The 16,766-nt window shown below is 63.6% G+C and overlaps 4 protein-coding genes and 1 pseudogene across 4 annotated transcripts; 3 read left to right on the forward strand and 2 right to left on the reverse strand.

Moving 5' to 3' along the window:
• Positions 1–447: 447 nt before the first annotated feature.
• Positions 448–1,907, reverse strand: DCS_08204 (uncharacterized protein; the record flags this gene model as incomplete). The annotated part of the gene is made up of 2 exons (XM_040805483.1): positions 448–1,600; positions 1,741–1,907. 2 exons carry the CDS (start codon positions 1,905–1,907, stop codon positions 448–450), a joined length of 1,320 nt encoding a protein of 439 aa, XP_040655587.1.
• A 1,723-nt stretch (positions 1,908–3,630) lies between these two features.
• On the forward strand, positions 3,631–4,878 carry DCS_08205 (uncharacterized protein; the record flags this gene model as incomplete). Its single annotated transcript, XM_040805484.1, has 2 exons — positions 3,631–4,611; positions 4,660–4,878. The coding sequence occupies 2 exons, from the start codon at positions 3,631–3,633 to the stop codon at positions 4,876–4,878; spliced, it is 1,200 nt and encodes a 399-aa protein (XP_040655588.1).
• Positions 4,879–7,336: 2,458 nt separating this feature from the next.
• On the reverse strand, positions 7,337–9,271 carry DCS_08206 (R3H domain protein; the record flags this gene model as incomplete). The annotated part of the gene is made up of 3 exons (XM_040805485.1): positions 7,337–8,208; positions 8,270–8,837; positions 8,900–9,271. The coding sequence occupies 3 exons, from the start codon at positions 9,269–9,271 to the stop codon at positions 7,337–7,339; spliced, it is 1,812 nt and encodes a 603-aa protein (XP_040655589.1).
• A 2,901-nt stretch (positions 9,272–12,172) lies between these two features.
• Positions 12,173–12,598, forward strand: DCS_08207 (annotated as a pseudogene).
• Positions 12,599–14,140: 1,542 nt separating this feature from the next.
• Positions 14,141–16,246, forward strand: DCS_08208 (Histone H2A; the record flags this gene model as incomplete). Its single annotated transcript, XM_040805486.1, has 6 exons — positions 14,141–14,172; positions 14,228–14,364; positions 14,442–14,790; positions 14,972–15,467; positions 15,861–15,992; positions 16,058–16,246. 6 exons carry the CDS (start codon positions 14,141–14,143, stop codon positions 16,244–16,246), a joined length of 1,335 nt encoding a protein of 444 aa, XP_040655590.1.
• Positions 16,247–16,766: the final 520 nt, after the last annotated feature.

The following is a 16,766-nucleotide window of genomic DNA, read 5'->3' on the forward strand; positions in this document are numbered from 1 at the left end:
TTATGGATGCTTTGATTCTTGCTCGTCGGCTTTCCCCGCGACGGGCATGGCGGTGAGCGCGCATATGGCTCGAGGTCACGACGATGCCGCTCTCGAACGAGCGACTTGGCAGAGCGACGGGCGGCCAAACGATGACTGCTGCCAAGGCGTCCGAATCCAAGGCGTCCGAATCCAAGTCGGGTCCTGCATGGGCGCGGCGATTCCGTGATGCACGAGTCACGGTGCGTGTCGATGAGCAAGGCAGGCAGGATACTCCCGCAGGCACGGACAGGGGCGAAGATCGGACACGCTCCATCTCGCTTGCCCTCTTCGCCAGGAAAAGGTCAAGGCAAGGTGTAGAATTTTTACAGAGAAAATCTATCGATTCCAACATGGCGCCCGGGAACAGAGTAAAGCAAACGAGTGCCGGCACGTACGCGAGCACGAACCTCGGCGGCGGGTTCGTCTTCAGTGGCGACTCATATGGCGGGCGTGCTGAGCCATGGCGGCGTCGGCAATGGCCAAGGCGGCCATGGCCTCGACGATGGGCACCGCGCGGGGGACGACGCAGGGGTCGTGGCGGCCTTTGGTGGTGAGGACACCCTCGGCCTCGGCGTCGTACTGGGCCGTCGTCTGATCCTGGCTGATGGTGGCGGGGGGCTTGAAGGCGACGCGGAAGAAGATGGGCATGCCGTTGGAGATGCCGCCCTGGATGCCGCCCGAGTTGTTCGTCTTGGTATGCAGCTTCGAGGGCGGGATGCCCATCTTGGCGCCGGCGGCGTCGAGCGCGGCCTGGTCGAGGCCGGCGGCGACAAAGGGGTCGTTGTGGCTGCTGCCCGTCATGCGGGCGCCGGCGAATCCGGAGCCGAGCTCAAAGGCCTTGACGGCGGGGATGCTGAGCATGGCGTGGCCGAGCGTCGCCTGCAGCTTGTCGAAGCAGGGCTCGCCGAGTCCCGAGGGGGCGTTGCGGATGACGCAGGTGACGGTGCCGCCGGTGCTGTCGTTGGCGGCCTTCAGCTCCTCGATGCGCTCCTTCATGCGGCTCGACATTGCTTCGTCGGGGCAGCGGACGGGCAGGAATTTGTCAACTTGCTCGCGCGTGATGGAGTCGGCGAGGTCGAGGAAGCGCTGGTCGGCGCTCATGGCTTCGGCGCCGTCGAAGAGGTCGATGTCGCCGACCGAGGTGACAAAGGCGACGATCTCGACGCCGTACTTGATGCGGAGCCACTTCTCGGCGACGGCGCCGGCGGCGACGCGGGCGATGGTCTCCCTGGCGCTGCTCCGGCCGCCGCCCGACGACGCCTTGACGCCGTACTTTTCGAGGTACGTCCAGTCGGCGTGGCTCGGACGCGGGTAGAGGTCGAGGACGGGGTCGACGTAGTCGCCGGGCCGATGGTCCTTGTTGGGAACGGTGAGGAGGATGGGCGTGCCGAGGGTGATGCCGTTCTCGGTGCCGGAATGGATCGTCACCTCGTCCGTTTCCTTGCGCGGCGTCGTGATGTTCGACTGTCCCGGACGCCGCCGGTCAAGCTGCGGCTGGATGTCCGACTCGCTGAGCGCGAGCTTGGCCGGACAATTCTCTATTATGCACGAGACGGACTTGCCGTGCGACTCGCCGGCGCTGCGGAACGTCGTCAGCGAGCTCTCGAGCATGGGTTTCGAGCCTTGCCTCGTCGACCGGGGGGGAGGATGGGGGCGACGGGAGGCAGGATGGGGGCGACGGAGGGCCGACGGGCGACGGAGGGCCGACGGGCAACGTACGTCGTGACCCGGAAATAGTATCCAAAGGTGGACATGGCGGCGGCGGCGGCGACGGCGGTGGGTGATGGTGGTGTTGATGGTTGGCGGGTGCGGATGAGGACGGGTGGAAGTCGATGATGAATCGGAGATGCCTTTATCTTGGTGTCGTGCTTTGCTTGGCGGAACATCCTGCTCCGATCTCGCCGTGGCAGGAATTGTTGCACAGTGCAAGTACGGAGAACTCTGTGCTGTAGACCCTGCTGGTCGCAGCGGGGACGGCCCGCCGAAGGAGTGCTCAGGCTCGCCGCAATCGCTGTAACGATGGCCGGCTTTTGCTCCTACGCTGCACAGTATAAACTGCTTGCACTCTGCACATGGCACGTCCATGTGCGGGGACATGTCCTCCGTACGGAGTACAAGAGCTTGGTAGCAGTACTCGGCAGCAGTACTAGTATTCATACTGTACGGAGTACTCGGTACTTGCGCTCGGCATTTGCACAGTAATTTACGAGTGCATGTACCGAGTACTCCGTACAGTGCACCGTATTAAATGTATACTTACTCACCTAAGTACGTACAGCGTTACTTGCAAGTACAACGAAGTACTTATGTAGAGTACGAGCAGTTATGACGCCAAGGAGGGTTGTGAATTTCTTACTAATCAGATCGCTACCACCTTGACCACTGGCGCCGCAGGTGCACACCTAGGCGTGCCCACACACGTGACATGCTACACACAGTTGCATGGCTTGCATGCAGTTATACGGAGCACACTTGCAAACGGCCACTTTGGACGGGACGGACGACTGATCCGAGTCATCTGCTGAACTGGCTGATGGGGAATTTTAAAGCCATGTGGATATGGTCGTGCTATTTTTCTTGCTCAGTCATCTTCCCACTGCGCCTCTGCAAAGGACAAAGATAGTTGTGCCATTCCCTTGCGCTGTAGATTGTGAGGAACCCCTCTTATTCAGCTCATCGAGTCACCAACAAATCCAGCACTCCGTGCCGTCGCCTTGTGTGATTGTCCAGGAATTGCCTTGTGTTTACCCTAAGCTTGAGATGTTCGCCAATGAAAATCACGACGTTGCAGTCTGCAAGTAGCCACCAATGCTGCCGTAGGGTGCCGTGCTGTAGGCGTGGTGCTCTGCAGTAGACTGCGCAAGTGGTGCTATGCCGCACTAGCCTATGCCGTGGCCTGTTGTGCCGCACCGTGGCAAGTTGTGCTGTGCCGTAGGCCGTAGTGCTGTGCTGAGTGCTGTGTTGAGTGCTGTGTTGAGTGCTGTGTTGAGTGCTGTGCTGAGTGCTGTGCTGAGTGCTGTGCTGAAGGCTGTAGTGCTGTGCTGAAGGCTGTAGTGCTGTGCTGCAGCCCGTAGTGAGTGCCGTGCGCAGCCTTAGTGCTGTGGTGCAGCCGTAGTGCTGTGCTGAAGGAGGCTGCTGTAGTGAGTGCTGTGCTGCAGCCGTAGTGCTGTGCCGCAGCCGTAGTGCTGTGCTGAAGGAGGCTGTAGTACTGTGCTGAAGGCCGTAGTGCGGTGCTGAAGGCTGTAGTGCTGTGATGCAGGCTCTAGTGTTGTGCTGTAGCTAAACAGTTGTGCCGCGCTGTAGTTAGTTGTAGGCTGTAGCGCACGCCCGCCGTGGAAAACTTGCCCGTCGGCGTGGAGAAACCAAAATCCCGTGGTGAAGCTCTACTTGCTTTACTGCCGACATTTGCCTCAGGTGTCCATCGTCGAGATGCCAAATTGCCATCCAACGCCACTCCTCCCGTCGTCCAACATCACCGCTCCTCGTCCCCCCTCCCAGGGGCTCCTCCCAGCCGAGCTCGCAGCACGACCGAGTGACGACCCGATGTCTTGCTCGTAGCGTCCCAAGCAGTCCCGCATCGTCTCGTCTCCCGCGTCCTCTCGGCTTCCGATGCACCGCCTGGCCCGCCATGGCAGGCCGTCGACACGCAAGACTGCCATCTCGCCGCTCTCTCTCCCCTCACGCCTCCTCCCGAGCCGTCGAAGCCGCTTCTCCACCGACGCCGCCTCTCACGACGGCAACCGAACCCAGGTCTACGTCTCGCGGTCGCGAGATCCCCTCCTCAACCTCTCGGTCGAGCATCACCTCCTCCAGGTCACGCCCCCCGAGTCCACGGTGCTCCTGCTCTACGTCAACGCGCCTTGCGTCGTCGTCGGCCGCAACCAGAATCCCTGGCTCGAGGTCAACCTGCCGCGCCTCGCCCGCATTGCCCAGAGGCCTGCCGGCACGTCCTGGACGGATGGGCCTGTGCAGCTCGTCCGCCGCCGGTCCGGTGGCGGAACCGTCTTCCACGACGCGGGCAACGTCAACTTTAGCGTCATATGTCCGCCCGCTGCCTTTGATCGGGACAAGCATGCCGAGATGGTTGTCCGTGCGTTGAGATCGCTCGGTCGACCGGCCACCCGCGTCAACGAGCGACACGACATCGTCATCGATCTCGACTCGGCACAGGTGCCCGCGAGCACCTTCAAGGTCTCCGGCTCGGCGTATAAGCTCACACGCCTACGCTCCCTCCACCACGGAACGTGCCTGCTGCGGAGCCCCAACCTGTCCAGCATCTCCGCCATGCTGCGGTCCCCCGCCGAACCGTTCATCAAGGCTCGTGGCGTCGAGAGCGTGAGGAGTCCGGTGTGCAATCTGGATCTCGACAACGAACCCTTTCGCCACGCCCTTCTCGACGAGTTCGTCAAGATGCACGGACATGTCGATCTGCGAGCCGAGTTTGACGACGACGCCTTGGCCGTCGACAAGATCAGGGCCGGATATGACGAACTGCGGTCGAGGAGTTGGACGTACGGGCAAACCCCGCGATTCACCTTTGACACTCATCCGTCGGAGAGCCCCCGGCGGCGGCCTCTGCCACCCTTTGACGTCGGTGTGTCCCTTTTGCCGTTGCCGATGGCCTGCTGACGTGCCCAGCTCAAGATTCATTTCGACGCCCGCCACGGCGTGCTCGAAGACTTTGGCATCGAAGGAGCCGAGGTCGACACGGCGTCGCTGGCCCAACTTTCGCTCCACGACGTTGGCGACTGGGTGCATCAGCTGGCTCAGGCTGGCCTCGGAGATGGTGACGCAACGCGCGTTGGTACTTGGATGAACGAGGTGCTGGGTACTGCCTTTACCAAGCCTGATGCCTAGGCCAGGCCTCGTGCATCAACAGCACTCGTTGGTCAATGGCCCCGACAGCGAGCCGCGGGATGTTCAAGCCGTCAAGCGGCCAGAACGCATCAGGCTTCTTGTTTGATGCCAAGTATATCGTGCGCGGTACCGGGGCTTGGCCGCTGCTGGCTGGCTACCACGCGCCGAGGATGAGCGTTGGCAAGACTGCTCCACGTGCGAGGCTACGACGTCAGCCGAACTCAATCCGACTCCATGCCGTTTCAGCACAAACACCATGCCACGGACGAGACGAAATATCAAGGGGGAACCAAGTTTCCTCCTCCGAGGCGTGACACGCGGATGGAATGCCATGCGAATGAAACCGGCTGCGCTTCCTGCGCCAAAGCCTACGCGAGAGGAAACAACACTATAATCCTGCACACGCAAAGAAGGGTCTGCACACGGCGTGGTACGAATATCAAAGGGAAATGTACGTTCAGCACGCGCATCGATAAGATATGCCTGGTTGCCTCGTCGACAACCATCCCAAGCCGTTTCATTCCATGGCTCGAGGGCAAGATACAAAGATGAGACCCTAGTTACCTCCTCCAAGGCACGACACGCGGATGGAAATGCCATGTGAATGCAACGAGCTGCTCTTCCTGCGCCAAAGCCTACGAGAGAGCAAATGACACCGAAATGCTACACACGCAAGGAAGGGTTTCTGTACTAAGCATGGCACAAATTATCAAAGGGAGTGTGCAATCAGCACGCGCATCAATGACCCTGCTTGCCTCGTCGACAGCCATCCCAAGTCGTTTCGTTCCATGGCTCGAGGGCAAGATACAAAGATGTGGCCCTAGTTACCGACTCCAAGGCATGACACGCGGATGGAAATGCCATATAAATGCAACGAGCCGCGCTTCCTGCGCCAAAGCCTACGAGAGAGGAAATGACATTACGATTCTGCACACGCAAAGAAGGGTTTCTGTACACGGCGTGGCACGAATATCAAAGGGGAATGTGCAATCAGCACGCCCATCAATGACCCTGCTTGCCTCGTCGAATTCTTTACCGAGCCATTTCGTTCCAAGGCTCGAGGGCAGGATGAGAAAATGCGGCGGATGTTTCCTCCTCCAAACCGTTGTTTCCTCCTCCAAACCGTTGTTTCCTCCTCCAAACCGTGACACGCGGTTTCAATGCCATACGAATACAACCAGCGGCGCTTCACGCTACAAAGCCTTCCATGGAGGAAATGACACTATATTCATGTCCAAGGCCTGGCACGCGGTTTGAATGCCATGCGAATGCAACGAGCTGCGATTCACGCGCCAATGCCTATCATGGAGGAAAATGACACTGTATTTCTTCACACGCAAAGAAGGGTTTCTGTACACGGCGTGGCACGAGCCTCCACCTTCATATATCCTCCTCAGAATCCCACATCCCCGAGGCTTGGTGTCCGTCCGCACTCGGCGGATCGCCCAGGCCCGGTCCCCAAGCTGCCCCCCTACCATGTCCAAGAACCTCCATGCAAATGACTCGTTTGTCGCCACCGCTCGCGCCGTGCTGCGGAGCAGATCGACCGTATCCAAAATGCCGCCCAACGCCGGCAGGAACTCGCCGCCGCCGACGGAAGCGACTGGGCAAGCGCAGGGCCGAGCCGAGCCGAGCCGGACCATGGGCGCGCAAAATCAACTTTTTTTTTCTCTCCGTCGTCGCAAGCTTCCGTCAACAGGCAAAGCATGCTTCTACTCTCATCATTCCAATGCGTTCACCACAGTTGCATGCGAGCCCGCCTCCGCGAGACGGGCCCTCGTCGTCATCGTCGTCGTCATATCCGGACGCCCCGACAGGGGGTTATTATGAGGTAATATGCTCGTCCCGTCGCCGAAGCGGCAACCCCCGCGACGGCCGTCGAGCCGGGCGGCGTGACGAAAGGGCGATGCGGCTGTCTAGACGTGAGGTCGTAAGAACGTCGTAATCGTCAAGCACATGGGTCGTGATCTTGTCGGTCTGCTACATCGGGTGCGTCCGGCGGGTTCGGGAGGGCGAGGGTTGCGCGTCGGCAAGCGAAATGTCATGTTTCGTGAAAGGAAAATAAAGGTCGCCCATGCGTGAAATAAAATGCTGTATCCTGATCCGTTTCCCATAACTCTCATCGGGTAGGCGTCATCATCAAAGCGGCGATGCGGAAGCGGCCCAAAAGAAAAGGCGACCGTAGCTCCTCTCGCCAGCAAACTTGGTCATAAAGCAGGCGACCAAGCGCGAGGGTGCGGAACGGCGGACGGTCCGGCCCACGTTCCCGCACCCCACGGCGCAGGTCATCAAACGAATGCGGCGCGTCGAATGCAGATGCAGGCGCCTCGATCCGAGGCCCTCTCGGGCGAGCCTCCGGCGACGGCGGCGTCGAGCTCGGCTCGCCTAGTGGAACCTCGGGCCGGCGGCGGCGCCGGGGACCACCCGAGCACCGTCGTCGGACGAATCTTGGCAGCGGTCAGTCACGAAGGTCCAGGTGGGCCGCGTTCAGGGTGTCCGGCATACCGCTGCCGCGCTGCGCGTGCCCGTTGGACCGACCTCGGGTGCCGAAGCCGGCGTTGGTCCACTCGGGGCCGCGGGGCTGCCGCTCGGGGGCGCCCTTTGCGCCGGCGGCGCCGGGTCGCTGGCTGCCGATGGCGCCGGGGGCGGCCCGCGGCTGGCCCTGCAGGCCGTTGGCGTCGTACGGGCCGAGGTTGAGGCCGGCGAGGCCGGCGACGAGGCCGTTGTCCGACTTGGGGCCGGGGCCGGGCGTGCCGGCGCTTCCCGGGTGGCCGGCCATGTAGTCGCCGAAGCGCGCCGTCGACGCGGGGCCCATGGCGCCCACGCCGGCGCCGGTGGCGGCGAGGTAGCCCGACGAGGCCTGCGACGGGCTCGGGGTGAAGGAGCGGAGGTCGGCGAAGCTCTTGGCGGCGCGCAGGTTGCTCGGTATGCCGGAGCCGTCGGGGCTGCCGGGGAGCTCGAGCGTCGGGCCCTGACGGCCGACGACGTGGGTGTAGCCGCCGCTCGCGGCGCGCGAGTCGCGGTCGGCGGCGAAGTCAAAGGTCGCGGCGCGGCTCAGGCCGCGCTTGTGCACGTCGAGGGCGCTCGCGCTCTGGACGTTGGCCGTCGGCGACGGCTGGCGTCCCTTGAGCACGGTGAGCTGTCGGGAGTCGGCCTCGCCGATGGACTGGTGCTCGAGCCCCATGTGGTGGGCGAGAATGTGGATCGATCTTCGGTGCTCGGGGGCGATGGAGGGGGGGAAGACGAGGATCTCGCGCGAGTCGTCGCGCTTGAACATGACGAGCTCCGTGTAGAACTCGAGCGCCTGGGGGTCGTTGAGATCAACGTCACCTGTCCTCGGTCAGCAAGGCGAAGGCGGCGGGGGGGGTCGGACGAGGGAGGGCGGGCGCACCGAGATGTCCGGCCGGCAGCCGCTGCTGGGCGGACTGGGACATGCCGCCGAGGGACTGCATGGAGCTCTGCTGGTGCAGCATGGGGCCTCGGTGCTGCTCCTCGAGCTGGCCGCGCCTCTCGCGCTTCTCGCGCTCGATGCGCTCCCGCTCGGCCTCGGGCAGCATCTTCTTGTACTCGACGCGCAGCTTGCGGCCGTGCACGTCCATGCCGTTCATGGCGTCGATGACGACGCGCGTGTCCTCGGCCGACTGGAAGTTGGCAAAGGCGAGGCCGCGGAAGACGCCGTTGTCGAAGTGGTAGTTGAAGGCGTAGGGCTGGGGGAGGTTCATCTCCATCATGATGGTCGCCAGCGTCTCCTTGCGGACGGCGAAGGGTATGTTCTTGATGACGATGGCCGTCGGGATGAGCTGGTCGCCGTCGGAGGCCGTCGAGCGGAGGTCGGGGGACGTGTGGGACGGGCCCTGGTCGGCACGGAGGCCGCCGTTGAGGGGGAAGTGCTGCTGCTGCATGGCGGCGGGCACGCTCATGCCGGCGGGCACGCTCATGCCGGCGTGGTCCGTCCAGTTCTGCGAGGGCGGGCGGCGTCAGCTCGGCGAGTCCGTCGACGGCAGGACGGAGGGGGGGTTACCTGGGGCAGGGCGGCGCGACGGTGGACGCTACGCTGGCGGCTGGAGCCGTGGACGGCGCCGTTGACGGTGGCGACGGCGGCGGAGCCGTAGGCCCAGGCTTGGCCGTTGTCCAGCATGTAGCCGGCGGGCATGCCGGCGGCGGGGGACATGGCGTCGACGGGCCGCGAGGCGAAGCCGGCGCCGACGCGATCGGTCGTGTAGAGGGCCGAGGTGCCGAGGGGGGCCTCGAAGGGTCTCTGGGCCTGACGGGGCAGCGACATGCCGGCACCGAAGGCGGCCGAGGCGGCGTAGTTTTGCCTCGACAGGTTGGGCGAACGATTGGGCGGCGGAGGGTACTCCATGAAGCCCAGGTCGTGGTGGTGCTGGCTCATGCTGGGGGAGGGGGGGGGCGACAGCGAGGAGGTGCTCGGGCAATAGCGAGGAGGTGCTCGGGCGACAGCGAGGAGGTGCTCGGGCAATAGCGAGGAGGTGCTCGGGCGACAGCGAGGAGGTGCTCCGGCGACGACGAGGAGGTGCTCCGGCGACGACGAGGAGTTGCTCCGGCGACGACGAGGAGGTGCTCCGGCGACGACGAGGAGTTGCTCCGGCGACGACGAGGAGTTGCTCCGGCCACGGACGGGCGTCGTCGGTTGGCTTTCGGCGTGCAAAGACCCGGACGGCGTCGACGGCCGACAAGCGCGTCACCGGTCGAGGGGCGAAGGAGGCCGCGTCGTCGAGTCGAGGACGGCGGAGGGCAGGCGGTCAACGAGGCAGCATCCACCACGGGTCGGCTGCTGCGGGGGGGGGGACAGCGGCGAGGGGGACGGACGCAGCAAGGGACGGGACTCGAGGGCGGCGACAAAGGCGACGGGACTCGTCTCTCGGCACGAGGACAAGGGGCGCGTCGATGTCGAGCCGAGGCGGAGGGGGAGGTGGAGGTGAGGTGGTCGAACAGCTCTCCCGACGGTGGGCCGAGAAAGGCGGCAAGAGGAGAGGGGTCCGAGGCACTCGGCGTCGTCGAGGGCGAGGGCGAAAAGTCGAGACGGAGGATGAAGGAAGACGAAAGGTCGACGGCAGCAAACGTCGAGCGAGGATGCGGCGTGGTGGCGTTGCAGCGAGGCCAGGGGCAGCGTCCGCCAATGGTCGGCCGGGGGGAGCAGGGAGGAGGGTGCGGATTCAGGCGTGACCGCTGTCCGCCTCGGGAGCCTCAGGGGGGGGGGTGGGTGGAGGTCGATCTCGCGGCGCTCGCCGTCGTGCTCGTGCACTCTTCCTCGCTTCCGTCGTCTTCGGCGTCGGCGGCGTCGGAGGCTCGGCGGACGGCAAGGGAGGGAGGGAGGGAGGGGGGGGGGGGAGGGAGGCGAGGCGAGGACGGCTGCCGAGAGGTTGTTGGGCTCGAGCGAGATGGAAAGGGAAGAGGAAGAGAGGCTCGACGGCGGTGGAATAAAAAAAACCCATGGGCAAGGCCCTCTTTCGCGTCGCTCAGGCCACGCCTCAGGCCAAAATCCACCCTGGACAGTTTTTGCCGGCTCGCACTGTGCAGCGACCGACGCACAGTGCCGGGCGGGCACGGGCACGGTACGACGCCCCCAAAGCGAGCGCCGACGGGCGAGGCGCTGGAAGGGAGGCGGCGTGCGAGGCACCACTGCGGGCCAGGACGCACAGTGGAGGCGGCATGCGAGGCACCACTGCGGCCCAGGACGCACAGTGGCGACGGGCAGGAGACGAAGTCGACGTACGGTGCGCGAGACACAGGAGCCGACGCAGCTCGCACCGTGGCAGGATGGGTGGGCGGGCACCGACGGGCCAGCGCGTGGGACCCGAGCCTCAGGCCGTCAGGCAGCCACGGGCGGGGGGGCTGGAGGTGAAGCTACGGCGCCACAGGGAGTGCAAGTACCGGTACTCGACAGCAGCAGCCACGGCGGCTTGTCAGCTCCGGCGGGTGGACGGGCGCAGGTACTCGCCTAGCTGGGTCGTGCTTCCGCAGCGCCCACGGGCTACCAGTTTGCGCCGACGCTCGGTAGGCAGGTACCGCGAGGCACGGCAGGTCGACGCACCAACGCATGTACCGGTACCAGCGCTACAGCAAGCGCAGGGAAGGCCGTGGCCGTAGCAAGCACGGAGCACTGTAGCGGTAGCGAGTACAGCACTGTAGCCGCACCAAGTACAGCACTGCAGCCGTAGCAAGTACAGCACTGTAGCCGTAGCAAGTTCAGCACTGCAGCCGCACCAAGTACGGAGCACTGTAGCCGTAGCAGGTACGGAGCACTGCAGCCGCACTCAGTACAGCACTGTAGCGGAGCTCTGTAGCCGCACCAAGTACAGCACTGTAGCCGTAGCAAGTACAGCACCGTAGCCGCACCAAGTACGGAGCACTGTAGCCGTACCACGTACGGAGCACTGCACAGTGGCTTCACCAAGCACGGGACTGTAAGTGCCGTACCAAGTGCTCGCCTTGACACGACGCCTACCAGCAGGCGGACATGAGGTCGGTGAGGCGGCACTTGCAGGTGTACGGTGCAGAGTAGGCGTAGACGTAGGCGGAGGCAAAGGCACTTGGTCAAGTACAGGCCTGGTAGGTACCTTGCGCAGGTGCAAATGGCGGCGGTGTTTTGCACGAGGAATACTCGCACACTTACGGAGCAGTCACTGGACAAGAGGGACGATTCAATTTTGGTGGCGGCACTATTGCTACGAAGCGAATCGACACCTTTGCCAGCCCACTAATAATATTAATCAACAATACTTGCTTGCTTGTGTTGGGTGGGTGTATCACCTGTGCCGCGACAATGAGTACGCATGGGTACGAGCATGCTTGCTCTGGGTACAGTACAAGTACTTGCGGTACTGTAAGGAAGCGGTCCTGTACTCCGTAAGCAAGCACTTGATTACGTGTACAGTACTTGAGTAAGTGCTTAATTACTCACATGTACAAGTACTGTAGAGTACCTATGTACTCTGCATTTACGGAGCAAATACGGAGCACAACAGTATACAATTAGTACGCCGGGTGGCAAAAATGTCGATTCAAATCATAGGAGTGGCGCCACCAAAACTGAACCGTCATTTTTGTCAAGTGACTGTACCAAATGAAGTACAGCGCACTTGTGCTCGAACGTGAAGGCGTACTCCGTACGGCACCTTGTGCTCCTAACGACTCTGAGTATTTGCACAAGTACTTGGTTGTAATCAAGCCTTGGTTGTAATCAAGCCTTGGTTGTAATCAAGCCTCGGTTGTAATCAAGCTCTAGTAAGAAGCAACACGATAATTTGTCCTTCTCTGCGTCCACGGGGCCATGTTCAAACCCTTGATGGCAATACTTGCCCGGTACATGCAGACGCGCGGGCGACACCGCCTTTGCAGAGTACTGGATGGGTACAGCACGTGCGCGGCGCCGACACCTACGCCTATTGCTGTTGCAGGTACTTGCTGCACCAACCCCGGTACCGGCACTCCGTACTTGCAGATGCACAGGCACACCTTGAAGAGGCGATCCCACGACGGCTCCGTCAATGCCGCCATCCCTGCCGCCAGTGGCACGCGGCGTGGGCTCGATGCGACCGTCGGGGGCGGCCAGGACCCGTTTCATGCCGCCGCGCCGGGGACCACCTTTGCCTCGATTCGCCTCGGCGCTTCCCGCGTCGGCCGTGGCAAGCACCATCACGCTCCGTCCCCGGGCCTCTCGGCGCGCGGCGGATGTCTCCGCAAGTACTGTAGCAAGGTGGTGGGTGGCAAAAGTGTCCGTCACCTTGACGCGGCGGCGCCTCCGAAATTGCATGGTCGATTTTGTCCAGCGACCTGCGTGCGCAAGTACTGTAGCAAGGTGGTGGGTGGCAAAAGTGTCCGTCACCTTGACGCGGCGGCGCCTCCGAAATTGACGGTCGATTTTGTCCAGCGACCCTACCGCGTCGCCGTAGGTACCTGTACGTGCCCGCAGCACATGCCGGCCGCGGACGAGGTGCCGTGTGCGTGACGAGCAGATTGCACCAGGGGCCTAGGCGTGCGTGTGCATGTAGGCGGACGTCTACGTGCAGTCCATGGCAAGCATATTGACGGAGCGTACTGGGTGCTGCAGTAGGTGCTGGTGTCAGGCACTCGCCGCGACGAGGATGCGAGGACCTGCGGCGGGACGCGACCACGGCGGGACGCGACCACGACGGCCGGTACTTGGCATCGGGTACCCGCCCGCCCACGCGCTGCGCGCAGATACCTCGTCCGCAGGTACTCGTGGTCGATGCCAGTAACGACACAGGTACTCTGGCTGCACACGTACTGTACGTTTAATCACCTTGACTCGGCACCTCGGAATTCCACTCCCCGCTGCGCATTCGTTGCCGCTCGGGCAAATGCCGACCCGAGTGCCAAGTCATGCGGTACGGAGCACGCCGTGCTGTCGCCTGCTTGGCCTGCCGATGCTCGTATTCGCCTCGTTGGTGCTTTCGTCTTCGTATCGGTCGTGGCATTTCTACTCCGTACCTGTGGCGGCATTTCTACCTGCAGTGCAGCAACCGCGCCTATGATTCGTCGCGAGAATGCACGTGATCCAAGATGCCGTACTGTAAGCGTGCTCTTGAGTACTGATGCAGCGGTGCTTGAATATGCCGTGCCGCGCAGCAGCGACACCTACTCTTACTCACGACAATGCACGTGGTCCAAGATGCCGTACTGTAGCCGTACTCTTGAGTAGTAATGCAACAACCACACCTACTCTTACTCACGACAATGCACGAGGTCCAAGGTGCCGTGTGCCGTGCAGCAACCGCACCTACCGTACACGTACTTCAATATTGTCTAGGTACTAGTAGGTGCCTAGTAATATAGCACTCGGCCGTAGGTGCCTAGCACAGCAGCATAGCACTCGGCCATAGGTGCCTACTAGTATAGCACTCGGCCATAGGTGCCTAGTATAGCACTCGGCCATCCTAGTACCTGGTACATAACCAGCCACCTCGTGGTACTTGTGTCTGCCGCCCACCCACTGCTACCAAGGCACTTACTTACACCTGCCGTGCAGAGTACCCCGAGTACACCCAGCTTGGTACCTGGTACCTAAACCGTACGCTCCTAGTCCTCCGTGCCGAGCACTCCCTCACGATAATCCACCACCGACATCTACCGTCGCCGTACCCGTCAACGTCTCCGCGACGCGCCGATGAAGGAAAAATAAAACCTCGGCCGAGAATGAGCCTCTAGGTCCGCGCCTCCCTCTGCATCCTCCTCGCCGTAGCTGCATCCTCCTCGCCGTAGCTGCATCCTCGTCGCCATGCGCATCCTCGTCGCCGTAGCTGCATCCTCGTCGCCGTCCATGCCTCCCCGCTGAGCCACCGAGCACGCGCCACGGCCTGTCCAGCCACGGCCCGTCCGAGCCACCTCCGCTCCTCCTTCGTCGACGCTCCTCGCCCGCTGCCTCATGGCTGCTCGACGTCGTCGTCTGCCTTTCGCCGCACCGACGGGCCACCGAGACCCCCGGAAGCGCTCTCGCGCGAGGTAAGCTGCTCACCCTTCGCCGCCGGGCACCGACCGTCGTCCCGATGCGAGCGGACGAGGACGCTGACGCTTCGCAGCCGCTGCACCTGCCGTGGCCGAGGGGCGAGTCGACCGTCGTGGGCCTCGCCACCGAGCCGCCTGGGGGGCCCGCGACCTCCCCCGATGGGCCGCATCACTGGGAGCCGTCGACACCGTCGTCCTGCCTCGAGCGTCGACGAGCCCGAGTCGCCCGAGTCCGTCCCCGACCCGATGGCCGCGAGGCACCGTCGACGACGACCGCTGCGCTGCAGCTCCCTCTGCCTCGCCGTACCCACGCCTCGACGGACCCCGCGGCGCTGCCCGTCGGCCTGAGCTTTTTCCGCTCCGCCGTGTGGGTGGTCCTGGTAGGGGCACGCCATCGACGGAGCGCTTGAGAGTACCTGCGCGGTACGTGGGCGCCGCGCCTCGCCCCTCTCATTCGCGGGTACCTGCGAGGTTCTCGTCAGGGGTGCCTTGTGCTGATCCCGGCTAGCCCCAACTTTCAGTGGTTGGCACCGCTGCTGCCTCCTCGAGGCCCCTGAGCCCCCCGAGCCCCCCGAGCCCCCCCGCCGTGGGCGCTGCGTTCCAGCGGACGTCGAGGCCGCCGACGCGGGGGCCCAGAGGCTGCGGCCTCGCCTGGCTCGCTGCGCCTGCGCTGTGTGTTCCCGCACCCGGCCGGATCAACAACAACAACATTGGGTCCTCCCCGAGCTAAATCTCTGCCGCACCACCATTCACCACCCCCTCGAACCCTCGACTCGACACCACAAAGTGCCACCTCCGACGACGTCTCGCCCGTCCATCTCGTCGCCCGTCCATCTCGTCGCCCCGTCCATCTCGTCGCCCGTCCGCTCCGTCGCCCGTCCGTCTCGTCGCCCGTCGACGCCCAGCAAGCTCGAACACGGCACGCTCCCGCCGGCTCCCTCCGACCCTTCTCGACGCCCACCCTCCGTCCTCGCCCAGCAGCCTCCGCCACGATGCCCGGCGGCAAGGGAAAGTCTTCCGGCGGCAAGAGTTCCGGCGGCAAGACGAGCGCCGAGGGCCACAAGAAGCAGCAGAGCCACTCGGCCCGCGCTGGACTGCAGGTGAGATGCGTCCCTCCCCGTCTGCACCGCACCCCGCGACGCGCGCTCGAGCATCCGAGACGACCTCGCCGACCTCGCCCCGCCGTCCGACGCGTCGCCGACGCCTGGTGACCTGCCGGTGACGCGACCGCCGACGCCGACGAGCTCGTCGAGCCTCCGATTCTCCGCCCGAGCCTCTGTCGCCGCCGATTCTCCGCCCGAGCCTCTCGATGCCCCCTCGCACTCGCCGCCCCCTCGCACTCGCCTCTCGATGCCCTCTCGCCCTCGCCTCTTGATGCCCTCTCGCCCTCGCCTCTTGATGCCCTCTCGCCCTCGCCTCTCGATGCCCCCTCGCCCTCGCCCCCGCCTCTCGATGCCCTCTCGAGCCCGTGCTGACTCTTGCCCCCCCGCCAGTTTCCCTGCGGCCGCGTCAAGCGCTTCCTCAAGCAAAACACCCAGAACAAGATGCGCGTCGGTGCCAAGGCTGCCGTCTACGTCACCGCCGTTCTCGAGTACCTGACGGCCGAAGTCCTCGAGCTCGCAGGAGTACGTCCCCCCGCAACCACCCTCGACCCGTCCTCTCGTCGCCGCCTCCCTGACCCGTCCCGCAGAATGCCGCCAAGGATCTCAAGGTTAAGCGCATCACGCCTCGCCATCTCCAGCTGGCCATCCGAGGCGACGAGGAGCTCGACACCCTCATCCGCGCCACCATCGCCTTTGGCGGTGTCCTGCCGCACATCAACCGCGCCCTGCTGCTCAAGGTCGAGCAGAAGAAAAAGGCAAAGGCCCTCGAGGCCTGATTCGCCCTCTCGCTTCTCGTCGCTTTGCTTGCTGCCTTAGGCCCCGCCATTTCGTGCCCCGCCGGAGGGGCCTTTTCTTTGCTCTGTTTCTTGTCGTCGACGTGCCTCGGAGACGCTGTTGAGCCGCCGGGGGACTCGAGTGGTCGTGCGCGATCGACCTTTGCATCACCAGAGGCACTTTTCTCTTCAGGCTGCGCCTGACGGGTGCGATGCATGTACCAGTAATTGTTTTGCAGACCTTTAATGGAACGTCGGGAGAGGCAATCCTGCTTTCGGCACATGCCCGCCGTGGCGCTCTGGGAAATCGTCGACGGCATCTCCTCGTGCCCGGTCTCGATGCCATCCGGCCGTCTCCCGCAGAGGGTGCCGCCTTTGATCCGTCTGCCGCCTTTGATCCGTCTGCCGCCTCCGAATGCTTCTGCCCGGGAAACCATGGACGGCATCTCGCATCTCGGCACGAGTTGGCAACATCCGTCTTCCCGTCCTCTTCGCAAGCCGGACCGTGCCACGACGCCGCCCT

This window comes from Drechmeria coniospora, chromosome 03 (genome assembly GCF_001625195.1).
Source record: "Drechmeria coniospora strain ARSEF 6962 chromosome 03, whole genome shotgun sequence".
Lineage (NCBI taxonomy): Eukaryota > Fungi > Ascomycota > Sordariomycetes > Hypocreales > Ophiocordycipitaceae > Drechmeria > Drechmeria coniospora.